This window comes from Ranitomeya imitator, chromosome 5 (genome assembly GCF_032444005.1).
Source record: "Ranitomeya imitator isolate aRanImi1 chromosome 5, aRanImi1.pri, whole genome shotgun sequence".
NCBI lineage: Eukaryota > Metazoa > Chordata > Amphibia > Anura > Dendrobatidae > Ranitomeya > Ranitomeya imitator.
Window position 1 is genome coordinate 31,285,710 of NC_091286.1, and position 27,868 is coordinate 31,313,577.

A 27,868-nucleotide genomic window follows, 5' to 3' on the forward strand; every position below is an offset into this window, starting at 1 on the left:
GGGACACATCACGGAGTCATCTACTGGAAGGTCTACACAAAGTAGAGATCGCCGGCCACGTCATGACAGGGAGCCTAGAGGTGGCTCATCCGGGGGCTGTCAGGGGCTGCAGCCACGATGGCTCAGATGGGAGCTGTCAGGGGCCACAGCCACGATGTCTCAACTGGAGGCTGTCAGGGGCCACAGCCACGATGGCTCAACTGGGGGCTGTCAGGGGCCACAGCCACGATGGCTCAACTGGAGGCTGTCAGGGGCCACAGCCACAATGTCTCAACTGACGGCTGTCAGGGGCCACAGCCACGATGGCTCAACCGGGGGCTGTCAGGGGCCGCAGCCATGACGGCTAAACTGGGGGGCTGTCAAGGGCCGCAGCCACGACAGCTCAACCGGGGGCTGCCTGGGGCCGCAGCCAAGACAGCTCAACCAGGGCTGTAAGGGACCGCAGCCACGATGGCTCAACCGGGGGCTGTCAGGGACCGCAGCCACGATGGCTCAACCGGGGGCTGTCAGGGGCCGCAGTAATGACAGCTCAACTGGGGGCTATCAGGGGCCGCAGCCACGATGGCTCAACTGGGGGCTGTCAGGGGCTGCAGCCACGATGGCTCAGCTGGGGGCTGTCAGGGACCACAGCCACGATGGATAAACTGGAGGCTGTCAGGGGCCACAGCCACGATGGCTCAACTGGGGGCTGTCAGGGGCCACAGTCACGATGGCTCAACCGGGGGCTGTCAGGGGCCGCAGCCACGACGGCTCAACCGGGGGCTGTCAGGGGCCGCAGCCATGACGGCTAAACTGGGGGCTGTCAATGGCCGCAGCCACGTCAGCTCAACCGGGGGCTGCCTGGGGCCGCAGCCAAGACAGCTCAACCAGGGCTGTAAGGGACCGCAGCCACGATGGCTCAACCGGGGGCTGTCAGGGACCGCAGCCACGATGGCTCAACCGGTGGCTGTCAGTGGCCGCAGTAATGACAGCTCAACTGGGGGCTATCAGGGGCCGCAGCCACGATGGCTCAACTGGGGGCTGTCAGGGGCTGCAGCCACGATGGCTCAGCTGGGGGCTGTCAGGGACCACAGCCACGATGGATAAACTGGAGGCTGTCAGGGGCCACAGCCACGATGGCTCAACTGGGGGCTGTCAGGGGCCACAGTCACGATGGCTCAACTGGGGGCTGTCAGGGGCTGCAGCCACGACGGCTCAGCTGGGGGCTGTCAGGGGCCACAGCCATGATGGCTCAACTGGAGGCTGTCAGGGGCCACAGCCATGATGGCTCAACTGGGGGCTGTCAGGGGCCGCAGCCACGACGGCTCAACCGGGGGCTGCCAGGGGCCGCAGCCACAACGGCTCAACCGGGGGCTGTCAGGGGCCGCAGCCATGACGGCTCAACTGGGGGCTGTCAGGGGCCACAGCCACAACGGCTCAACTGAGGGCTGTCAGGGGCCGCAAGGTACAATGGCTCAACTGGAGAAAAAGAAAGGGGCTGCAGCCACGACAGCTCAACCGGGGGCTGTCAGGGGCCACAGCCACAACAGCTCAACTGGGGGCTGTCAGGGGCCATAGCCATGATGGCTAGACTGGGGGCTTTCAGGGGCCGCAGCCACGACAGCTCAACCGGGGGCTGCCTGGGGCCGCAGCCACGACAGCTCAACCGGGGGCTGTAAGGGACCGCAGCCACGATGGCTCAACCGGGGGCTGTCAGGGACCACAGCCACGATGGCTCAACCGGGGGCTGTCAGGGGCCGCAGTAATGACAGCTCAACTAGGGGCTGTCGGGGGCCGTAGCCATGATGGCTCAACTGGTGGCTGTCAGGGGCCACAGCCACGATGGCTCAACTGGAGGCTGTCAGGGGCCACAGCCACAATGGCTCAACTGGGGGCTGTTAGGGGCTGCAGCCACGACGGCTCACTGGGGGCTGTCAGGGGCCACAGCCACAATGGCTCAACTGGAGGCTGTCAGGGGCCACAGCCATGATGGCTCAACTGGGGGCTGTCAGGGGCCACAGCCACGATGGCTCAACTGGAGGCTCACAGCAACCATAATCCTCTAAAGGGATATACCCGGCAGAGGATACGAAGTGAGATAAACGAAAATAGAAGCAAAATGACTGTTTATTGATACATAAATTAAAAAATAGGGGGGACGCAAAAGACATAAAAAAGACAAAAAATGGGACCTCCAAGTGGTACAGGGAGAGGAAAGCCAAACACAATAATAATAAAAAATGTTGTGGAATAGTATCTATGCTGCATGGAATAGATCCACCTCCATATGGCTAACCAAAATAACAGGTAAATACAGACATCTTATAACACCATCACGTACATAGTATATACAGTGGCAGAGCCACGGGCTGTGTAATAATAAGGGTACCCTGACGAAGAGAGGAGACCCCTCTCGAAACGCGTAGGTCAATCCCTTACTGAGCCTCCGTCCTCGCTACCTTGTGACGTCACATTTTAGCTCCACCCACCTATCGCGCCGGTTCCCCGCGCTGTTCTCGGCCGGAACACGCGGGTGCCTGGCGCTGTTCCAGCCCTCCGAGGCTCTCTCTACCTAGCCGCTCTCCGCAAGCAATACCTCTCCCCACCCACGGTAAGCCGCATCACACCGCACCTTTGGCGGATCATCACCGCCAGTCTTGGGTCCCGTTCAGCACACTTCTAAACCAGTGTGCTTTCCTCCAGAGGTCGCTACTTAGCCGCTCCCCGCGGCAGCACCTCTCTCCATCGTCGGCACTCATCCAGCCCCGCACCCCGGCGGCTCACCATAGCCCCGCACCTTTGTGCAGCTGCATTGCCTACCTTGGGTCCTGCCCAGGCACATCTACTAGTAAGTGTGCTTTTTGATTTTATTTTATATTTTTTATTGTGCATTGTTGACTACCTTGGACAGAGTATTTATACACTTTAATTTAGGCACGGTAGATCACATTGCTCTTATATACCTTCCATCAGGCAGCAACCTCTAGTTATTTATTTATTATTTATTATTTATTTTTTGTCTGCTACCCATTTCCAGTGCACTGCCTATTGTATGCAGACTCTTCTGTACAAGGAATTTCATCTACCAGCTTCAAGTCCTACAGCTGCATACACCAGCTATCATCTCATTATACGCCTACCATTTTTTTCCTACCAGTGAGTACCCATACATTGTATCTCCATCCTTTATTTTATTTTCTTTGTATGTTGTACCTACTATTCAGTATTATCCTTTTTTGGCACTTTAGACCTCAGTCCAGTTAGCGCGGGGATTACATTTTTTACGTTCTAGTACCCATTCTTCACAGGTATACGCACAGAACCTGTCTAAATCTCCAGCTGCTCCTGAACTAGCATTCACCAGTGGTAAGCGCCAGTGGTATTCCTCCAGTTTTTTAATAATAAGGGTTATTTCCACAGTACAAAGGACCACTAGTGCTTAGAGAGCTACTAAAGAGGCTAATGCAGAGATCCCTATATAATCACAGCGTGGCTGAAAGAGGTAGATGGCGTTCTAATGGAGTAAATATTTATTACCTGTGCAGAGCCGTGGTGGAGATAGAGGCCGGTGCCCTATGGATCAAGCAGGCATATAGCGGTGCGTGGCTGTGCTCTCCCAGACGCCCGACGAGCGCCGTTTCGCAAAGGATGCTTCTTCCGGGGGCTGTCAGGGGCTGCAGCCATGACGGCTCAACTGGGGGCTGTCAGGGGCCACAGCCACGATGGCTCAACTAGGGGCTGTCAGGGGCTGCAGCCACGATGGCTCAGATGGGGGCTGTCAGGGGCCACAGCCACGATGTCTCAACTGGAGGCTGTCAGGGGCCACAGCCATGATGGCTCAACTGGAGGCTGTCAGGGGCCACAGCCACGATGGCTCAACTGGGGGCTGTCAGGGGCCACAGACACGACGGCTCAACCGGGGGCTGTCTGGGGCCACAGCCACGATGGCTCAACCGGGGGCTGTCAGGGACCGCAGCCACGATGGCTCAACCGGGGGCTGTCAGGGGCCGCAGTAATGACAGCTCAACTGGGGGCTGTCAGGGGCCGTAGCCACAATGGCTCAACTGGGGGCTGTCAGGGGCCACAGCCACGATGGCACAACAGGAGGCTGTCAGGGGCCACAGCCATGATGGCTCAACTGGAGGCTGTCAGGGGCCACAGCCACGAAGGCTCAACTGGAGGCTGTCAGGGGCCACAGCCACGACAGCTCAATCGGGGGCTGCCAGGGGCCGCAGCCACGACAGCTCAACCGGGGGCTGTCAGGGACCGCAGCCACAACGGCTCAACTGAGGGCTGTCAGGGACCGCAGCCACGACAGCTCAACCGGGGGCTGTCAGGGGCCGCTGCCATGACGGCTAAACCGGGGGCTGTCAGGGGCCGCAGCCATGACAGCTCAATCGGGGGCTGCCAGGGGCCGCAGCCACGACAGCTCAACTGGGGGCTGTCAGGGGCCGCAGCCACGATGGCTCGACCAGGGGATGACAGGGGCCGCAGCCACAATTAGCCGCATACATGCAGGTCACAGAGTCATCACTGTCAGAGATCATTTCCAGAAGTGTCAGGAGCTTCCAGGATGAAATGATGAGACCCCCAAGAGCTGCTCCATCAGCATCTATAAAGAGATTGTATAAAGTGCTGTTATTCTCTTATGTGGCCCCCAGAAGCGCCAAAGTCCAGGTGTGACTTTACCTTCTGCACCGTCGCTGTGCCGCGGGTACATGGCAAACATACCATGATATATATACAGTATATATATTTGTATACAGTATATATGTATACAGTATATATATATATATATATATATATATATATATATATATAATTTATATATTGTAAAAAATGATAGGTCTTATTTATACAAATCTGACTTTCACCACTAGGAGGAGCTCACTGCGGACTGTGCTGTTATTGAGTTCAATGCATAAACAGTATACAGTAAGCTCTTGAGCTCCCCCTAGTGGTGACTGCAGGTAAGCATAATTTTAGCATTCAATTCTGTGGGATAGATTAAAGATTGGCTTTAAGCCAGGAGGAAAAGATGGAGATTTTTACTGTTTTATTCTAGAACTTTATTTGCAAATTAACATTAAAATATTGAGGATTAAAGACCATGTCTAGGGCTTTGATATTGATGGACTATCCATAGTCTAGGCTACTAGTCTCAGATCCAACACCTAGCACCCCAAACAATGAGCTGTTAGCAGCTCCTGTGGCAGAAGGAAGAAAACAGAGAAATCTGGTATCGTAGGAAAAATTTTTTTTTTTTAATTGTCTGCTACCATAAGATTTTTCCTTAAACTAAATGTCCACCATTTATCGTATCGTAGGAAAAACTGTTTGTTTATTTTTTTTTAATAATTGTTTTCTACTATAAAATTTGTGCTTAAACTAAATGCTCACCATTAAAGGGGCTGTCCTGGGTTTAGGATAAATCGATGGGGACCCCAATAATCAGTTTTTTTTTCAAGTAGCACAGTGCCGTACACTGTGTAGTGGCCATTCTTGGTAGTGCAGCTCAGCTCTCGTTACAGTAAACAGGAGCTGAGCTGCAATACCTGAGAATGGCCACTACGCCGGGTACGGCTCTGTCCTACACGCAAACAGCTGATTATTGGGGTACCCATCGATTTATCCCAAATTCACGACCGCCCCTTTAATGCTGAACAAAAAATCTTACGTTAGAAGACAATTATTATTAAAAAAAAAAATAGTTTTATTCCTACGATACCAGATTTCACGTTAAACGCGCTCTGACATCCTTACACAGTCACCTTGTTTTACCCCTGTGCTAAAATCATCCCGAATAAACGTCAGCCGGCGAATCCTCTTACCGAGCCGAGCGGAGATCTAATAGTCACAAACGATGGAGATGAATTCCCGCATTAAATAAGTAATTCCCCCCCATATATTAATAATATAATTGTATAAGGGATTGCCATTAACGAGCCGCGGCCTCGTGATCATACGTCGGGGAGTCTGGATATTAAGGAGAGGTCTGGGATTTTTTGATCAGGTCATATCCATCATCTGGGGGGGTGTTTGGGGGGCGCTTTGTATTCAGGGGACTGAAGCAAATAAAATGATTGATTAGAATAGATTTATATTATTTAAATTTCGGCTGCAGTCCCATTACTATTTGATTAAACACACTGCTTTCCTGCACGATCCATCTTTCGGCCTCCATGAAGCCGCGCTCCACGTAGGCGGGATGATGGCACCTGAATTATGCAGACTTCATTTTCTCCTCATTGCTATTAAGATGCCGGGCAGCTTTTCAGAGTTCGACTTTTCATCTAGTGATTTGCAACAAATATCCCCTTTGGATCTCTCCTCGCGAAACATCATTTCATGTTCTCTTTTTTTTTTAAATATCGTTTTGGAAAATCCCCGGATCGGTAATTGATTTTTCTCGGTCGCCGCTTGATGATCAATGTGTCACATTTAACACAGCAGCTTTGTTCCCAAAGTATCGTGTTATTATCTGCATTGCAGTGGCGGATCATTAATATATCCAACGTCCGCATATAGGGGGTGCGCTCGTATATCAGGCCTTCATATATATTTATAGGTGCAAGAAAATTGGACACTTCTGAATGTTGCCCCAAAAAATTCTCCCAACCGTTTTTTCGTCTGCAGCTCATGTGCAGAGCTATTTGTTTCTATGGAGACGGATAAAGTGGACTTGTCACTTGCAGTAAACGAGTAATGTTTACATTCTCGTAAACGCCGCTGTTCTCCTGAATCCGACGATGTTTTTCTTTTCTTCCTGTGACTTTCCATTCCTGAGATACGGCCCGTATATAAATCTAATCTTTGTAGTCAAGTGGGTGTGGTCCTCAACTCTTCTTCGTGGGAGTGGTCTTGAGGATCACACCTCTTTGGCTAGATTGATATGCAAAGGAAGAAGGGGCCGTATCTCAGGAATGGAGAGGCGCAGGAAGAAAAGGAAAACGTCGCCGGATTCAGGAGAATGGCGGCGTTAACACAGGGTAAAAAAAAAATACACATATGGCAAGTGATAGGTGACAGGTGATGGCAACCATGGCGGTGTATGTAAAAGTGATGATGTCATTGACAATATAACAAAACCGCATCCTGCTAAATCCTAGAACACAGAACATAAGGATTATATAAATATTGGGAGAACCTATCAATTGGGACAGGACCGATCAATCATCTAATGTATTTGGTGATTTTGCAACAACTGATCCTTTTACTCTAAGACCCTGCTGGAGGTTTAGTCCCATCTCACTATTGAGAATACGTGCATGCTCCACCAAATCGAGCGTACACGTGTAAAGGAGGGTTGCCAGATAACTGATTGGGTGTAGGGCCTTCACTGTCCTCCATCTGCCTCCTCTTCTACCGAGAGTAGATCACATTAACCAGGGTTTGCGTGCAGTATGCAGCTATGAAGGTACATTGCTTTGCATGTGAGCTGCAAACATAAAACGGGAGTCTTTTTTAACAACGCCGTTTGCTTTCAGACCATCAGTTACTCGATTTAATCTTTTATATGGATCGGAATAGCTGCTTTAACTTTTGTTTTTTTTTTTGCTTTAATACATAAATGTATGTTTACCAAAAAAATCTGATTAATAGCTCAAAAAAGAAAAAAAAAATATGATTTAAAGGGGTTGTCCGAGATAAGTAAAGTTTGCTTTACCCACTTGGAAGAATCCCATTGTTGTCAATGGGCAGTGTCTCATATTGAAGTTCACCTTTATGAAAGTGTTAATCAGATTTTTGTGAAATAAAATGTCAAACTTTCAATCAAAATCTGCCGATTTTCCCGCATAGACCGATATGTGAGTTTTCACGCGTGTTCTCTGTTCTCTTCCAGGGGTCCGTCTCGACAGAGTTCGCGGGGGGCGACAGAAGTACAAGCGCAGAATAGACGCGGAGAACAGCCCTTATCTGAACCCGCAGCTCGTCCAGCCAGCCAAAAAGCCATGTAAGTAACCGCAAGTACAATTTCCATCAGCATAGCCCCCCGAAAAAGTATAAGCTGCCCCCTTAATTTGCTCATTACTGGGAACCCAAGTATTAACCTTACTTACCAGGACTTGTCCTAACTTTCCCCGGATCCATATTGTTTTAGAACCTGTAACTCTATCCCCACCTTCTAAGATCAAACTATTTCAATACTTTTTATGGAAAGTTTTGGGCGAGCGCCATAGGTTTTTACATTCACTAATTGCAACAGAGACATCTGCAGGCTAAACTGGGAACTGCAGGTAGTCGAGGCACAATACCGTATTATAAAACGCCAATCTCCACTGCGCCAATTCTCCGAGCGGGATCCCTTATCACATACATGTGCGCCAAATGACAAACTCGGCCCTGCTAAGTTTCATTCACTAATGCGCGTGTTTGAGTGGAAGAATTTGTATAAATCCAGATTAAATAAGAATCCGTAAGATTTCTTTCAGTTTCCTATGTTCTCGGCAAACCGTCCCCAGATTGCATATATTATCTACATTATATCAGAGCTGAGTTTCTCAGATAAGCATTCTGTATTTGGCGCTGGCGTTCATAGCTTTATCACGGTGTTAAAAGAAAAAAAGGAGAGAAGTGACTCATTCGGCTCTGCTACATCTGTATGGCGTCCTTTACGATCCGCCTTCCTCTTCTTTTTTTTTTTCTTTCAAGTTCTCTATAATGGATATGGGCACAAATAAAGCTTCATGTAAAGGAACGCCTATGCTCTATGATTTATGCCAAGCAAATATTACGACTGTGATTATCGCATTCTGCCATAATCATTAGCTCATCGGAGCTTCCTCCTTCCACTAGAAAGTGGGTTTTGCAGTTTTCGCTTAATGGCTTTGACTACTCAGCCTACCAATGATGGAACATTAGGAGGCATATTAATGTCCGAACTAAAAAATGACCATAGGCTGCAATACCTCAATCCTCCTGCGGGAGTGCTGTAGGGAAACCCAACACTTGCTGATCTACAGTGATTACAGCTACTGGAAATCCTTTGATAGGCTGAATAGACCTAATAAAAAGAGCTCGGTGCAAAATCAGCTTATCTGATCCCACTACGCTCACGGAAAAATTAGGAATTATCTGGTTGGGTCAGATCCTTTAGGGGCACTTTAAGACCAGGGAATGTGCACTGGGGGTGATATAGAATATATGGCCCCAATTCATCAAGGCTAATAAAATGTCATATTTTTAGGACATGTCATCACTTTTCGATCAGTTGAGAAGATGCCGAGTTGATGTGTCACCGTGTCCCGTTCACAATTTTATCCCTGCGTAGCGGTCTCAGGAAAAAAAATGAAAGGGGAGCCAATAAATCTTCTTCATTCTCCCAGATTTTGGGTTCCCGCTGATCATAAAGTGTCACCATATACTCGCTATATAGTAAAGAAAAACCCCTTTAATTTTTTGGGGTAATTTTGTTTGGGGTAATTCCCATGTTTTTTCAATAGGGGTCAGTAATGAGTTCAGTGTATGGGGCACAAGCAACCAATGCATGGGAACAAAAAATAAAAAATAGATAGATTTTTAACTGTACGGAAAAAGGGCATTTTAGTTTTGTCAAAGGAAAAACAACCAGTTTTACATAAAATTAAGGCTTAAGTGAACATATGGCATAGATTCCCTTTGCCTTTCCAAAAAACATTATGCTGATTATACCTTCAATTGTCCAATCTGGCATCCGCGACTCAGCCCGACTAAGCTGTTCCGCAATTCTGTAAATACATTTTAGGGTTGCATTAAGCAGATTTGATGCATTATAATGAAAACTTTCCGATAATACTATCAAATTTAATAAACCGTAATGCTTAATTTCATTAGGGGTTTAATTTCAGTGGATTTTGGAGATGTAGAGATTACCCTCTTTTTTTTTTTTTTTTTTCATTTATTGAGTTTTGTCATTGTTGACGGTGTCACTCGCAAAAAAAAAAAAAAAAAAAAGATTATGAGCGATACAGTCAGAGCCCTTTCTGATGTCTCGGGTTTTTTTACGATAGCTTTTAAAGGGAATGTATAATCCAGAAAATGTCCCATTGTTAAAATCAGCTTTTTTTTTGTTAAGTACGGTATATTTTTTTACATTTTTGACAAAATTTGTTATATTATGATCTATTAAATCACGCATGTCAAACTATGGCCCACGGGCCAAATCTGGCCGCAGGGTTACAATATTTGACCCGCAATGCATCCTGGAAGCCGAGACTGTTGAAAGCAATGATGGAGGAGGGAGCGTTAACTATGCCAAGCAGTGAAGAGCTTCAGAGCGCTCACTGCCGAGACTGGAGCAGCGGGGAACGAGGTGAGGTGGGTATTATTTTTTTTAAATGTGGGGCACAATATACTGTATAGAGCACTATGTGGAACCATTATACTATACAAAGCACTATGTGGGGCCCATTATAGTGTATGGAGCACAATGTGGGGCCATTATACTATATGGGGCACAATGTGGGGCCATTATACTATATGGAGCACTATGTGGGGCCATTATACTATACAGAGCACTATGTGGGACCCATTATAGTGTATGGATCACAATGTGGGGCCATTGTACTACATGGAGCACTATGTGGAACCATTATACTATATGGAGCACTATGTGGGGCCCATTATAGTGTATGGAGCACAATGTGGGGCCATTGTACTGTATGGAGCACTATGTGGGGCCATTATAATGTATGGATCACTATGTGGGGCCATTATACTGAATGGAGGATTATTTGGGATCCATTATACTTTATGAAGCACTATATTGGACAATAATACTGTATGAAGCACTATATGTGACCATAATACTGTATGGAGCACTATGTGGGGCTATTATACTGAATGGATGATTATTTGGGATCCATTATACTTTATGGAGCACTATGCTGGGCCATTATACTGTATGGAGCTCTATGTAGGGTCATTATACTGTATGAAGGACTATTTCAGGTCCATTATACTATATAGAAGACTATGTGGGGCACGTTATACTGTATGGAGCACTATGTGGAGCCATTATACTGTATGGAGCACTATGTTGGGCCACTATATTGCATAGAGCACTATGTGGGGCAATTATACTGTATGGAGCACTATATGGGGCCAGTACACAGTATGGAGCACTATGTGGGGCAATTATACTGTATGGATGTATGGAGCCATTGTACTGAATGGAACACTATGTGGGACTTTTATACCATACGGAGTGCTATCTGGGGCCATTATACTGTATGGAGGACTATATGGGGTCCATTATACTGTATGGAGCACTATGTGGGGTCATAATTCTTTGTCAGGGGAATTGAGGGAGGTGGGGTACAGTAAGGTCATCATACCACGCGAGTGGAGGGTACCTGGGAGAAATTCATTGTGGGCTATCATACTGTGTTTGGGAGCACTTTTGTTTGCATCACACTTTATTAAGGTTTTTTTATCCTTTGTTATTACTTGTTTATATTAGGCCATTAAGCCTTAGGTTTTTACTGCTATTACATAACATATTATATTATTCTAATATTTTATTCTAAGATCTATTCATTAAAATTAACTTTGTTCATGGGACAACCCCTTTAAGTTTGTTTCCATATGAAAAGGTTACTCGTTATATTTGACGATAAGGAAAAACTTCCTCAATTGTAGACATTTTTTTAAATAAATATCAAGGCAGTCCCACAACTTTGTCCAAGCTTTTAATTTTTTCCCTTTGTGTATTTCAGTTTGACTTCCCTGTATTAAATCAATGGTTTTATATCATGAGCTCTTAAAAATGAAAATTAATAATCTTGCAAATTTTCACACTGGCGCCATTTTTAGACTTTTACTTCCTTTTTTCAGGAAGAGTTTTCAGGAGTCTAATGATCATTACAGACAGGATTACAGCTGATAACACAAGAGCCATCAATCACAATAGGCAATGTCGCAGCTGACCCTGCACAATGATCTTTACACATGCATATTAGACGCTTTAATACAAAATACAATGTATGAGTCTGCTCATTGCTGCTAATGTACATGTGCATTTCCTGAAAGAGCAGGAAGTATGAGATTTGGAACAGCCGCTGTGGCCAATGGGAAAATTGCAAGATTACAATTTTTTTTTTTTTTAACACAGATTGGAATTTTTACAAAAATATATTTAATATAAAAGTGTGATTTAAACAGTAAGCCAAATTTCTAATGACGCTTTTTTTTTATAAGAAGATACCCACATCAAATTATTAACCAAAAAACATCTCACATATTTAACCATTTTTTCTTTTGAAAAACACCATATTTTTCAAATTTTCAAAAAGTTTTTTTTTTTACCTTTTTTAAAAGACTACATAAAAATAAGTTCGAAAAAAATCCGACATGAAACCGTGATCCATATTTTCCATTATTTTATATTTATCACTACAGTTTCGCCTCTAAGGGTATGTGCACACGTCCGGATTTTTAGCGTTTTTTTTGCGGAATTTCGCTATAAAAACGCTATAAATCCGGGAAAAAAAATGCTAACATTATGCATCCTATCTTTTAGAATGCATTCCGCATTTTTTGTGCATATGTTAGCAAAAAAAACGCATTCCGCAAAAAGAACGAACATGCTCATTCTTTTAGCGGATTTTTTGCGGATTCCATGTCAAAAAGGACATTCAGGAAAAAAAAAAAACGCAAAAATTCCGCAAAAAATCTGCGCAAAATCCGCGCAAAAAACGTGCAAATTCCGCGAGAAATCCGCGCGAAAAAAGACGCGGATTTCTGGCAGAATTCTCAGGATTTTGTCAGGAAAAAAACCTGACGTGTGCACATACCGTAAGGGTTTTTTTCTTGTTTTTTTTTTTCCATGTGATTGTGCATGAACGAAGTAGACACAACAGAAAACTGGAAACTATTGATTCCAATTAGGGAAACATTAAATAAGCCTGTCTTATCTTGGCTAAATAATGGCCTTAATACCAATGGTCTGAGAACATGCCATCGTCTGTTCTTGTGATGCAAAAATATTTCCAAATATTTCTTTTTTTATTACATGAAAAATGTCCCCCCAATTTACTGCTAACATTATTTAATGCGATTTATTTATCTTAAAATTAATTCTGTTGAATTTGATACATTTTTACCAAAATTAAAATCAAATTTGTAAGGATTTCTGACATTTGTCAAAAGCTTGGGATAAAATAAAATATAACATAAAATCAAATAATAAAAAAATCTGTTCCCAAGACAAAAAACATGTCCTTTTTTTTCCCTTTTCTCTAAAATCTATCATTCCCTTTACTAAAATTTAAGCTCAACTTAACACTAAATGTTCTGAATCATCTCGAGCTGCCTAATTAGAATCATTTCTTTAGTCTGGAAAATGAAGATTTATTACAGTTTCCAGCAGGATCAGCTTCATTATCTGCTTGCATTTATTTATTTATTTTTTTGCCATTTTTCATTTTTCAGAGTTGAAAATTGTAACATTTTGTGAAATTTTTTTGTAAACATCTAAGATAATAAGTTGGCTGAGGGGTTGGCGTATTTTTAGTTTAGATCAGTGGTCCCCAACTCCAGGCCTCGAGGGCCGCCAACAATGCAGGTTTTCAGGATTTCCTTAGTATTGCACAGGGGTTGGAATCCTCACCTGTGCAGATGATCACATTACCACCGATGCAATACTAAAGAAATCCTGAAAACCTGCACTGTTGGCGGCCCTCGAGGCCTGGAGTTGGGGACCCCTGGTTTAGATTGTAGGGTAGATTTATTTTTACAAAAATACTTTGGACTTTTTAACTTGACAAAATGTTGCAAGAATTAATGAAGAATGGATGCAAAAACAAAAAACGAATATTCGAAATCTCTAAGCCCTATGTCTAAATCAGGCGACGCGTAGATATCGGACTACAGGTTCAAAAGATCAAAACACAATAGAGTATATCAATATGTAGGACTTTAAAGTTGTGTATAGAATTTCATGGCGGTCCGCCAAGATCCGGTGTTTAGTTATATGCTTTATTTCAAGTAAAGTTGGAAGAAGTAATGGAAAACTGACAAAAATAATCTAAAGTTGTCAATCCCACCCTAAAGTCCTCTTTCTAAATTTGGTCACCAATAAGACATTAGTTTGCAGGTCCAAGATATCGAAAAATTGTATAGATATGTAAGATATTTTTTGATATCTTCAAGGTTTAATGTAGAATTCTTTCGCGGTCTACCAAGGTCTGATGTCTACCGGTAGACGACAGTTCGACAGTTTTAAAGAAGTAGAATTAGCACCCAATAATTTAGGGGATTACAAACAAAAATTGAAAAGGACGGATGGCACTCACCGGTTAAAAAAAACTTCTTTATTCCAATATTTTAAAACATCGGCGTCGGGAGGATGGGAGCAGGAGTGGAATGGACGACAGCCGTAGGGGATTACAACCTCATTTTTCTTTTAATGAAAATTTTACATTTTTAAGTTTTTCTTTTGACCTTTTACCCATCACTGATTCACCTTGGTGACTTACGATCTAAAAACCAGTCATTTTAATACCTATAAAATTTGCACTTAGCTTTACACAGCTCCTTACTGGCATTAAGATGATTATACTGATTAGTGGTGAGCGAGTATACTCGTTGCTCGGGTTTTTCCTGAGCACGCTCGGGTGATCTCCGAGTATTTGTAACTGCTCGGAGATTTAGTTTTTGTTGACACAGCTGAATGATTTATGGCTGCCAGACAGGCTGAATACATGTGGGGATTCCCTAGCAACCAGGCAACCCCCACATGTACTCAGGCTGGCTAGTAGCTGTAAATCATTCAGTGCATGATGAAAACTAAATCTCCGAGCAGTCATAAATACTCGAAGACCACCCGAGCGTGCTCAGGAAAAACCAAGCAACGAGTACACTCGCTCATCACTAATACTGATCCCTTCCACCTCTCATTACTTTTCGTAGTGTCAGTCCTTACTGCTCCTCTATCGTTCTATTAATGTATCAGGAGGATTTCCATAAAAAGTGATGATATATTTTTTTTATTAGCCATTTATCTTTTAGGTTGGAGGAGATTTATTTTCAGCTTGTTAAGGTTTTTTTTTTATTTTGTTCATTGTATTGTTGAGAACATAAAACTGGATGATTTCCTAATAACTCAGATGCTGAAAATAAAAAAATAAAAATTTCATCTACGATGTACGGCAGTGAGCGGTGTTATTTGGAACATCTAATAAACTGTGGCTTTCCACTGTGATATTTTTAAACTCTGCCTTTCAGGAAGCACGTTCTTCTCATATGGTTTTATGATGTATGGGAGGTTCTCAGCGCGATGATACACAGATGATTGCTGTATTTTTGGTAACACAGAGATCCTGCTATTGATCGGGCCATGCTGTGGTCTATTTCTTACAGATAACAAGATTGTCTCACATTTGCTGGTGGCTGAGCCAGAGAAGATCTATGCGATGCCTGACCCGACCATTCCCGATAGTGACATCAAGGCCCTCACTACCTTGTGTGACCTCGCTGACCGCGAACTGGTTGTAATTATAGGATGGGCTAAACATATTCCAGGTATGATAATAATATTGCATCCTTCATACAAATGAATTGTTAAAAAAATTTGCTGCTTAATAAAAAGTATAAATTACCGACCACATCATAACTATGTGCCCATGAGGTGGTAGGACAAGGTACAAGGCAACCACTCCTTCACCTTTTTGCTGTTGATGTCTAATCTTTTTTGCTGCACATACACATGAGATAGCTATCGGGTGAACGTATATTTGGCTAATAACTATCTCTTCTGACTCCCCCAAGCACATGAGCGCTTGTCTCTGCCAAGTGCTCTTGTGTTTTCCATGGAGAGTTAAGAGAAGGTTGACACCTTAGGCAGCCAAAAAGATCAACCATTGAAATACCAACTGCCCGATCCCTCTCTTCTCCAACACATCTGTTGTAGAAAGAACCGTGATGCCAATACGCATCTGATTCAGATGATTTTCTTCTTATCTAGACAAAAAGCTACAATTCTAACGACCGCCACTACAAAGTCTTTGGAGCTATGCCTACCGGAGATCCATGGTCTCTTCGATCAGATGACCAGTTGGGTTATCAACACCAATTAGGACAATATAATGATACTGTAGGTAGGGTTGAGCGACCTTTACTTTTATAGGATCGGGTCGGGTTTCACGAAACCCGACTTTTTCAAAAGTCGGGTCGAGTGAAATCGGCCGATCCTATAAAAAAGTTGGGGTTGGGGTCGGACGAAACCCGAAACCCAATGCAGTGCATTGGGTTTCCATGGTTCCCAGGGTCTGAAGGAGCGGAAACTCTCCTTCAGGCCCTGCAATCCATATTTTAGTGTAAAATAAAGAATTAAAATAAAAAATATCGCAATACTTACCCTCTGACGCGCCCTGGTAACATAGTAACATAGTAACATAGTTAGTAAGGCCGAAAAAAGACATTTGTCCATCCAGTTCAGCCTATATTCCATCATAATAAATCCCCAGATCTACGTCCTTCTACAGAACCTAATAATTGTATGATACAATATTGTTCTGCTCCAGGAAGACATCCAGGCCTCTCTTGAACCCCTCGACTGAGTTCGCCATCACCACCTCCTCAGGCAAGCAATTCCAGATTCTCACTGCCCTAACAGTAAAGAATCCTCTTCTATGTTGGTGGAAAAACCTTCTCTCCTCCAGACGCAAAGAATGCCCCCTTGTGCCCATCACCTTCCTTGGTATAAACAGATCCTCAGCGAGATATTTGTATTGTCCCCTTATATACTTATACATGGTTATTAGATCGCCCCTCAGTCGTCTTTTTTCTAGACTAAATAATCCTAATTTCGCTAATCTATCTGGGTATTGTAGTTCTCCCATCCCCTTTATTAATTTTGTTGCCCTCCTTTGTACTCTCTCTAGTTCCATTATATCCTTCCTGAGCACCGGTGCCCAAAACTGGACACAGTACTCCATGTGCGGTCTAACTAGGGATTTGTACAGAGGCAGTATAATGCTCTCATCATGTGTATCCAGACCTCTTTTAATGCACCCCATGATCCTGTTTGCCTTGGCAGCTGCTGCCTGGCACTGGCTGCTCCAGGTAAGTTTATCATTAACTAGGATCCCCAAGTCCTTCTCCCTGTCAGATTTACCCAGTGGTTTCCCGTTCAGTGTGTAATGGTGATATTGATTCCCTCTTCCCATGTGTATAACCTTACATTTATCATTGTTAAACCTCATCTGCCACCTTTCAGCCCAAGTTTCCAACTTATCCAGATCCATCTGTAGCAGAATACTATCTTCTCTTGTATTAACTGCTTTACATAGTTTTGTATCATCTGCAAATATCGATATTTTACTGTGTAAACCTTCTACCAGATCATTAATGAATATGTTGAAGAGAACAGGTCCCAATACTGACCCCTGCGGTACCCCACTGGTCACAGCGACCCAGTTAGAGACTATACCATTTATAACCACCCTCTGCTTTCTATCACTAAGCCAGTTACTAACCCATTTACACACATTTTCCCCCAGACCAAGCATTCTCATTTTGTGTACCAACCTCTTGTGCGGCACGGTATCAAACGCTTTGGAAAAATCGAGATATACCACGTCCAATGACTCACCGTGGTCCAGTCTATAGCTTACCTCTTCATAAAAACTGATTAGATTGGTTTGACAGGAGCGATTTCTCATAAACCCATGCTGACATGGAGTTAAACAGTTATTCTCATTGAGATAATCCAGAATAACATCCCTCAGAAACCCTTCAAATATTTTACCAACAATAGAGGTTAGACTTACTGGCCTATAATTTTCAGGTTCACTTTTAGAGCCCTTTTTGAATATTGGCACCACATTTGCTATGCGCCAGTCCTGCGGAACAGACCCTGTTGCTATAGAGTCACTAAAAATAAGAAATAATGGTTTATCTATTACATTACTTAGTTCTCTTAGTACTCGTGGGTGTATGCCATCCGGACCCGGAGATTTATCTATTTTAATCTTATTTAGCCAGTTTCGCACCTCTTCTTGGGTTAGATTGGTGACTCTTAATATAGGGTTTTCATTGTTTCTTGGGATTTCACCTAGCATTTCATTTTCCACCGTGAATACCGTGGAGAAGAAGGTGTTTAATATGTTAGCTTTTTCCTCGTCATCTACAACCATTCTTTCCTCACTATTTTTTAAGGGGCCTACATTTTCAGTTTTTATTCTTTTACTATTGATATAGTTGAAGAACAGTTTGGGATTAGTTTTACTCTCCTTAGCAATGTGCTTCTCTGTTTCCTTTTTGGCAGCTTTAATTAGTTTTTTAGATAAAGTATTTTTCTCCCTATAGTTTTTTAGAGCTTCAATGGTGCCATCCTGCTTTAGTAGTGCAAATGCTTTCTTTTTACTTGGTACTAACCGGGAACCTTCCTTCCTTAGAATCGGCCTTCCAGGACCTTGCGGTGACGTCGCAGTGACGTCGCGGCTTGTGATTGGCCGCGCGGCCGCCCATGCGACCGCTCGCGCGGCCAATCACAAGCCGCGACGTCACCGCGACGTCACCGAAGGTCCTGGAAGGGCTGATTCTTAGGAAGGAAGGCTGCCGGAAAGAAGCAGGGCGCGTCCGAGGGTGAGTATATTCCTATTAGGTATATACTCACCCTAATAGGACCGCGCGAGCGGTCACATGGGCGGCCGCGCGGCCAATCACAAGCCGCGACGTCACCGCGACGTCACCGCAGGGTCCTGAAAGCGCTGATTCTAAGGAAGGAAGGTTCCCGGTTAGTACCAGGGCGCGTCAGAGGGTAAGTATTGCGATATTTTTTATTTTAATTCTTTATTTTACACTTAAATCTGAATTCCGATACCAATTCCCGATATCTTAAACATATCGGGAATCGGTATCGGAATTCCGATTCTAGATTCAAAAGATCGCCGACTTCATGGCCGACCCCACACTGGGGTCGGGTCGGGTTTCATGAAACCCGACCTTGCCAAAAGTCGGCGACTTTTGACAAATTTCGACCCGTTTCGCTCAACCCTAACTGTAGGTCCTTAATAACCCAGTGGTGGAATCATTTTTTATTTTCCATACTGACTGTACTTCCACAGACGTCTACTACTACTTGAAAATCTTGTAAGCTTCAACTACACCTGTCCAATCATTGAGTAAATCCCGGGCCATTGGGGTGGTTATGCCTTTTTAGGTGTTCTACATCGGTCTGCCATCTGAAGGCTTAAAAAAAAGTAGATAAATGCGGATCAAATGGGTGGACGATGAATTCACCAGTACAAGAACTAACTTAGGATGCCTGTAAGTCTTTTAGGGGTTTTGGAAACTATACTATGTTTTTATTACTTGCACATTTAGAGCAATAAGTATAAGAGAGTCTTAGGTCTTATATATAGCACTGACATATTCCACAGTTCTGAACACAGAATGTAAAAAATAAAATGTACTTAAATGGGTTATCCAAGAATCTCAGTTCCCAATAGAGGATCTGTATTGTAAGTATACTTACCCGTGAGCTGCTGGAGAAAAGCAGTGACAGGAGAAGAAATAAATCATCTCCTCTACTTGCTAACTTGCTGCGGATAGAAGACCGAGACTGGAGAAAGAAAATCCGCTGTACTCAGGCAACCAAGGAGAAGATTTATTTATTCTCCTGTCGCAGCCCTTCAATTGCAACTCACCAGTATGTGTGGTTATGATACAGCTCCTCTGTCATTAAGGCACAGGTAACAGGAACTGTGCTTCATCAGACTGCAGGCCATCCTGACTCGTGACTGGGACGGGCTACCAATAGAATTAAGTGCCATTTTATTACATTCTTGGAGAACCTCTTTAAGGCTACATAGAATTCAATATGATCTCTGGTTTTGGATTCTAGCTTTTTTTTTTTTTTTAAAAGGACCTAATTATTAGGGTCATCCAGCTGCTGAAATCTTTGTGAGAAACCAGCTGCAATTGTTCAATTCCTCTGCAGCCCCACCACAGGAGAAATTAAGCATTACACTGTTCCCATTGAAATCAATAGACTCCCTGGTCCTCCAGAGGGAAAGATGTTTTTTTTGTAGACATTCTTTGCTCTTAACAGATGAGCATCTTGATGAATGACCCTTTATTTAGTTAGAAATATCCTATAAGTAGTGTTGAGCATTCCGATACTGTAAGTATCGGGTATCGGCCGATATTTGCTGTATCGGAATTCCGATACCGAGTTCCGATATTTTTGCGATATCGGAAATCGGAATCAGCGTGTGCGGTGCGTATGGTTCCAAGGGTCTGGAGGAGAGGAAACTCTCCTTCAGGCCCTGGGATCCATATTCATGTAAAAAATAAAGAATAAAAATAAAAAATATGGATATACTCACCCCTCCGGCAAACCCTGGCTGTCACCGTCTGCCTCCGTTCCTAAGAATGCAGAGAGTGAAGGACCTTTGATGACGTCACGGTCACGTGAGGTGACGTCATCGAAGGTCCTTCACTCACTGCATTCTTAGGGACGGAGGCAGACGCTCGCAGCGGTGACAGCCAGGGTCCTTCGGAGGGGTGAGTATATCCATATTTATTATTTTTATTCTTTATTTTTTACATTAATATGGATCCCAGGGCCAGAAGGAGAATTTCCTCTCCTTCAGACCCTGGGAACCATCCAGGACACCTTCCGATATTTGTGTCCCATTGACTTGCATTGGTATCGGGTATCGGTATCGGCGATATCTGATATTTTTGGGATATCGGCTGATACCATCCGATACCGATACCTTTGAATATCGGAAGGTATCGCTCAACACTACCTATAAGGTCTTTGAAAAATACATTTTTCACCCTTTAAGGGTCTTTCCATTTACAAGACTTAACAGAATCCTTAAAGCTGCTACAACATTTATTTTAAAGGCATTGCTACGAGCCGCTGGGGCTATACGTATGTGACTCTAGCCGTAATCTTCTGAACGGCAGCTGCTGGCTCCAATTCTCCATTAAACAGCTTTGCTCTTTTATTGTACAATAATATTTCACAAGCGGTTCCAAAACTTCAGGATTTCCTATATACTGCAAATCTGTCATCTCCGCGGCTTCACTCCTCTAAAGCAATCACGAGGGAGTGCAAGAAATAAAAGCTTTATTGGGATTTGTGGGCAGGAACATGGTTTCTACAAAAGTCCCATCACTATTCCTCCACGATCACTCAATAAATACTCAATACTCAGTTCTTTGGGAAATGATGTAGCAAACCAGCTGTACCATAATATAAAGATGGCAGAACGTAATTCTGAGAGCAGTGGTAGTAATTGGTTCGGGTGGTTGATGGAGGAACATTTCCAAGAGAATGAGAACAAGGGGTTTTATTAAGCCAGTTAGAAAGTTTTACTATTATTATTTTATGGTCTTTTTTTCTAATGTTTAGAGTAAGGATGTAGCTACAGGGAGATGCAAAAGTAGGAGCTGCACCCTGATGCTTGAGAGGTCCCAAAAGGTCACTACAATATAACCCCCCCCCTCCATAGAAAATAGTTGTCTGCGGAACAATGGGCCAACAGCTATCTCTTCCTAGTTCTGGTGGAGCGATAATGTGTTCTTTATGAGAGAGCCACTGCTAGACTCTTCTCTCAAAGAATGAAAGGAACCCCATCGAAAATCTCCTTATCATCCTTATCTCTCCTAGACTGATCTCTTTCTCCTTATCTCTTTTAGGTGAGATACCCCCATGTACATTAGACTTTCGGCAAATCCCACCTATATAAATGGGATCTACCCACAATTGTCTAATGTGTGTGCATGGGCATTAAGAATATATGAGTAATATAAACGGAACATGGAAAATGGAGCCTTCTTACAGATTTAGCAATGGGACCAACTTACCCCTCCGATTCTATGTTTCAACATGAAGCATGGCTCCAATGTGGGCACCTCATAGTCTTAGTCTCATTCCCTAGAATATTTAGGTTTCCACAAAGAATGAATGGAGTGAAATTACTCATGCTCAATGCTCATGCTCCTTTCAGACTGCTGATCCCCGTTACTGAAATCGCTAGAGATCCCAGCAGTCAGATCCCCCATGAATCAAGTAGATATCCTCCATTCTATTGGGTAAGGGATAGGTTGCTATCTTGGAAATCCCTTAAAGGGTCATATAACTGAATGTGAAGAAGAAAATAAGCCCGAGACCCTTCTGTCCAAAGCAGCCAAACCTCAGCACCATTTCGACCTTTGATCATCTTTATTGTGCCGCCCATCTTTTCTCTTCTGTAAGACAATGGATCTACTTTTGGAGATTTTTTTAAATTATATGGTTTTGGAAGGTGTCTATTTCTGATTTTGAAACATGTTTAATATTTGTAGCATAAATTGCTAGCAATCTCAATTTTATTACTAATAGAGAAAGATGGAGAAATATGACGTGATCGTTTCCTAAAGGGAACCCAACGCAAACATGGATTACCAATAATATATATATTTTTACAACGAAGATAGATTTAATTTTAGCTTTTATTCTCGAAGAAGAGTTGTTGTGCTTCAAGTAAACATTCAATTACCTTAATTCCCAATCATCGGACGAGGAGGAGGGGAGAGGGGTCCTGTTTTAGAAAGATGCAATCTCTGGCTAAGGTGGTGTTACTTGGAACAGTTTGAGCAATGAGTTTCTGCTGCATTTAACTTCTGTCTGCCTCCCTAAACTAGTTTGTCTTCATGCGTTGGATGCTACAGTAATTTCTTTAATCAAATTGATGGAAGTCCCTTTCCCAGCCCCAACTGAAACCAATTTATTGGTCATGATACGCCAGCTATGTTGCTAACAGTCGTAACGAACTGTCAGGCAATATCGCAGTGGAGCTAATTTGAAGTCATTAGGTGTTCAGCGTTCGGGCAACAATTTGTTACAGCGGTTAGGAGCTCAGCTGACATTTCTGAATGGCTTTGTTCGGAGTTAGCGCTAGATGAAGCCAAGCAAATTGTAAACTAATTTAAACATCAGTCTGTATTATACCTCACAGGCTTACTTTGTCTTACACTGTTTTCTAATAAAGAACCCAAATTAAGTCGGAGCTGGTTAAATAGGTGAGCTCCAGCTTTATCTCGCTACCTGCAAACCGGCAAATGTAAATGGAACAATCACGCAGAAAGTCACACACAAAGCAAGAGCCCAGAACTTGCATTCACTTTGATTAGTACGTGCAGCCCTGATAGAAAAAGACACATAAACACACCGGCTATTGCCGAGGCTTGAAATCAGCTTTCCCGGCCTGTGTGCACAGAAAGCCATTAGATTGCTTTGGGTACTCACATTGGTTTTGTTTAAAGGCGGGCGCATCGGCTGGAGCACGTAACGGTGGTAGCGAGACGTAGATCTTTTCAGACACAATGTCCAACTCGATAAATATTTATCTGCACGGATCTCCTGCTGTTTAAATTGCAACCCTCTTACAGTATTTAGCCAGATTTTCTCATCCGAAATCAATGCAGGTGGAGGCCACGCAAACTATACTTTCTACTCAACAAGGAAGTTGGTTTATCGGAAGGAAATGTTTCTGCAGGGATTACATTGGCACAGTCCTATAAACAAAAAAAGTCATAACATACTGTCATTGCTAAATGGTCATTGGTTGCATAAAAGTTTCTTGATTGCTTTCCCATTATCCTTCTTCGTCAACATTATCTACTAAAAGTTCCTTCATTGAAAGTAACCCTACCCTGAAATATACCTCTGTGATATATGAATATTTGGAATATAATTGGTTTGTTGTAACTCCGATGTAGGGTTTAGTGTCTTGGCATATAAGGCAGCCATCTTTATTCAGCTTGGAGGAGGCTAATTGACATATCTCTTTTTCAAGGAAGCATTGTCTGGCCTATAAGACGCCCTACACCAGCTTTACTCTCTCCCCAAGGAGAAATGTTAAATCTGTAAAAACTTGGTCAAAAATAGGAAACCAAATTGTGAAGTAAATGGATGAACTTTATTTTTGTGCTTCAGGAGGAGAGCTGCTCTAGGCCAAGATCCACTGGTGTGGCATTTCAGGTGAATGTCGGCCTACAGCGGTCATCTATTAGATGCGCCAATTCTGGCGCTTCGCCTGGCTCTTCCCACTTGCCCTGTGGCAGTGGCAAGTAGGATTCATATTTATAGGGTTGATGTCACCTTTGTATTCTCTGGTGACATAAAGTCCATGGCTTAGTAATGGAGAGGGGCAAGGTATGTGGTCTGTACTGCTTCCGGAAACACTGATGGCTGAAAGAGCCCTTAGTGAACTCAGTCATTTACCAAACTTTGGCTACTTTTGCCAATTTTGGGGAAAAAATCTTGGGAATATGAACATGAATCCGAATGTGCAACATTCGTGCCGAATTTGAGCTTGGCGAACAATTTCCGAACAAGTTCGCTCATCTCTAGTAAACACTGCTGATGTCGAGAGGGAAGAGCCTATCTTCCCACTTTGCAACTATGGTCTTAACTAGTGATGATCGAATAGCTGCACCTGATTATCGGGAGCGCTCCAGTTATCCAGGTTACCGATGCAGCTATTCGGTAAGCGCTATAGCTATTCGGATAAGCACCTATTCGAAGTTATTCGATTAACCCTAGTCTGAACCACTTATTATACCTTCCCCCAAATACTATAAAGAAAGGTCCCAAAAGACAAAAAGGTCATCAATTCAGCCGAATTTTGCCATAATATTATCTTTAATCATTTTATGATTACTGTTAGTGGATCCGTTTCCATCTGAAGAGTGCCATGGAGTGCCGTCTATAAATGTGTACATGAAAATAGCATAAACGAAACTCTCTGCGAAACATTATGGGGCAAAGTACTGTGTTACTATGTCAATGTCATAGTGTACAGTATATCAGGTATATGCCCATCAGGAGAAGGTGGAGTCCACCTCGTCTTTGGTGATAATTATTGACTAAGTAGCCCGTATTTGGAAAGGATAAGATATTGGTGGGTTTGCAGTTTCCCTTAATTTTTTTTAAAATTGGTTCATTTCTATGAAACTTTGACTATAATTTCTTTTTACGATCAGATTTCTGTTTTTCAGTGTTATGGAGACATTCACAGTTCTCTGTTTCTGTTCTATAAATCGTAAAAATAGAAAAGTTCACTTTCTACAAATTGACAATTGCCAGTGCGCTACTACGATGGAGATTATCAATTCTTAGAAAAACAAGTAACAATACCAACAGATTTTTAAGTTTCCTTTCATGGAGAAAAAAAAAATAAAAAGGAATTTTCCCATTCATCGAGTAGCCTTGGAAACGGCTGCTCCCCATTTGACCCCATTTATGTTAAGAGACTAAATAGAAAAAGAGGACAATTCTTCTCTGTGCTTTTTGATAAGGGAAGGTCAGTGATATAATCTGTGCTGTGCACTATTTAGCCACAGATGACAAAAATCAAATTGCAGTGGGGTCTCGACATGCCAAAGGGCAAATGTGATGAGCAAGGAGTGAGATTCGGGGCCGCTCATGAATGACGGGGAAGCGTGACACTACTGGGCTGACAAAGCTGATGATTGACAATGGGAGATAGGTTGCAGGAGCCTGTGTATCTTTCAATAAATGCTGTATAAATGATTGTTAATATCAATATAATGGACAATAGAGTTTAGAAACACGGGTGACCCATGTAAGACAACACAGGTGGCCAAGGTCTTGCGCGATGATGCTTACGTAATACCGTAGACGTAATTAATGTTGCTATTTCTACTAATGTGCTTCCTTTGAGCAAATAAGCCTTTCCAACAAAGAGTAAGCAGGATTGTATTCTCTAAGGTCTGTTTACACTAGCCGACCCACGGCACTAAACCTCCGATGAGTAGGTACTTGTTGGTAGATGAGCGGTCGTTCAATAGCCTGTTTGCACAGACCGTAGGCAGATGGAACGATTTGTAAAAGATGATTCTGTATGTACAGACTGCTATTGTTTTCGACAATGCAGGTGCTATTCACACGTTACAATGGGCTACCGAGAAAAATCATCTTTTTTGAAGATCAAAATATCATGTCACCCAACGAACGAGCTTTGCTTGCTCGTTGGGTAATTGATAGCCTGTTTGGATTGCAAGATTACCATTAACTGAGCATTCCTAAGAATGTCTGCTCTCCCCTGCAACAATCTGTTCATGAACCGCTCCTGCCGGCAATTCTCCTGCTTCCTGTGAAGTCACGCTGACAGAGCAGTTCCATCTCTTCCACTCCACTCTGTTCTGTTGAGGGGGCATCACTGCTGATGTCAAGCTGATTGACAGCCGGCTCCCTGTGGCCTAATTTCAAGGAGCCAGCTGTCAATCTGCATGACGATGGCAGTGGACGCCCCACCGGCGTCAACGTGGAATCACGGGAAGCTGGAGAATCGCTGTCTGAGCCAGGAGAGATTGTTACAAAGCAAAACTGGCAGATAGCAACTACCTGCCGGTAAGTTCTTGGTCCCATAAAAAAAGACCAAGATAACCCATTTTAATTCAACAGTTTCTCTCCAATTTTTGTCAACTTGTTCCCATTTCTATCGTTTCCTGAAACATTGTCTTTGATAACATCAAGTATAGAAACAGTATACTTCAATCTTGAGCTATGGACGATTGTCATCATGGTGGTTTTTCTTATATATTATTATTATTATTATTATAGCGCCATTTATTCCATGGCACTTTACATGTGAGGAGGGGTATACATAAAAGACAAGTACAATAATTTTAAACAATACCAGTCACGACCGGTATGGGAGGAGGGAGGACCCTGCCCGCGAGGGCTCACAATCTACAAGGGATGGGTGAGGATACTGTAGGTGAGGGCAGATCTGTTTGTGCAGCGGTTTGGTGGATCGGTGGTTCCTGCAGGTTGTAGGCTTATATATATATATATATATATATATGGATAACAAAGAAAAAAAACCTAAGAGGTTAAGACAAGGAGAAAAATACATGTCCAGCTGCCTTTGTCGGCAAAATAGAATTAGCCATGCAGCATTTATAAATCAAGTGGATGGAACGTATTTCGTAGAGAAGCATGGCCGGGCCTTATCTAAGGAATGGAGCTCTTCACAATAGCATTAGGGAAATGTTTGACTTTAGTTAGAGCAGCGTAAGGACACAAGAACAGATGATGGTGGCCTAATAGCCCTTCTTAAGAATGACAGCATCCCGCCATTAGCTTTCCTCTTCTAGCCATGGAAATTGCTCATACCTTTCCTTTTCTGTTCCATATCTGCTGGAGTCTTTTTTTCTGCTCTCTTTCAATTTTGTCTGCACTCGGATAAGCACATGCTAACACAATGTGATTGAGTTGTAAAATGGAACGCTGTCTCCTCTAATCTCTTTTATGTAGATATGGAGGTCCGGGAAATCTTCATTCATTCTAGCTCTCTCTTCTTGTAGCTGCTGTTGGTCTGTCAGTATATAGGAGGTCTCGTCAAGGGTGGATGCTAGGTTTCTCAGGGTGAGAGAATAAGATTTGCCGGCCCCCCGTGTAGTTAACTATTGCTACTTTTTGTATCAGGGTAAATAATTCTAAGTTCATTAGCAGAAATGCTAAAATGATTTCTTCCTATTTGGAAATCCTCTGTTGACAACATATATGTGCTATGTACATGATTCGAGGGGGAGTATTGGTACTCTTTGTGGAGACCCAAGTTTGGTAGAATCCTACAGGCAATGCTTCCTGGGGAAAAAAATTATGCAAATTATCTTTCCTCCAGAAGGAAGAAAACTGTCTCTTTAGTGCCATCAAGAGGTAGCTAGAACATACTATGTATATGACAAAATACAGTGATAGAGATTAATTGTAGATTGTTTACCCCATAATTTGCCTCTACGTGGCCACATTGTTATATCTAAGGCAAAAAATTAGAAGAGCCTTCAAATCTGATATAACTTTTATATTGGAAAAGTAGTCATGGATGGACTGTTGAACGAAAAACCCGTCTTACGGATCTTGGTTTCTAAAACACTA

At 43.2% G+C, this 27,868-nt stretch overlaps 1 protein-coding gene across 5 annotated transcripts in view; it reads left to right on the forward strand.

The window, feature by feature from the left end:
* The window catches only part of ESRRG (estrogen related receptor gamma), a 980,003-nt gene that overhangs the window by 896,298 nt on the left and 55,837 nt on the right, over window positions 1-27,868 (forward strand). For all 5 annotated transcript variants that reach the window (XM_069768495.1, XM_069768493.1, XM_069768491.1 and 2 more), the window contains 2 exons: window positions 7,823-7,933; window positions 15,319-15,480. In XM_069768495.1, coding sequence (XP_069624596.1) covers window positions 7,823-7,933; window positions 15,319-15,480 — 273 coding nt within the window. The remainder of the gene's footprint in view (window positions 1-7,822; window positions 7,934-15,318; window positions 15,481-27,868) is intronic.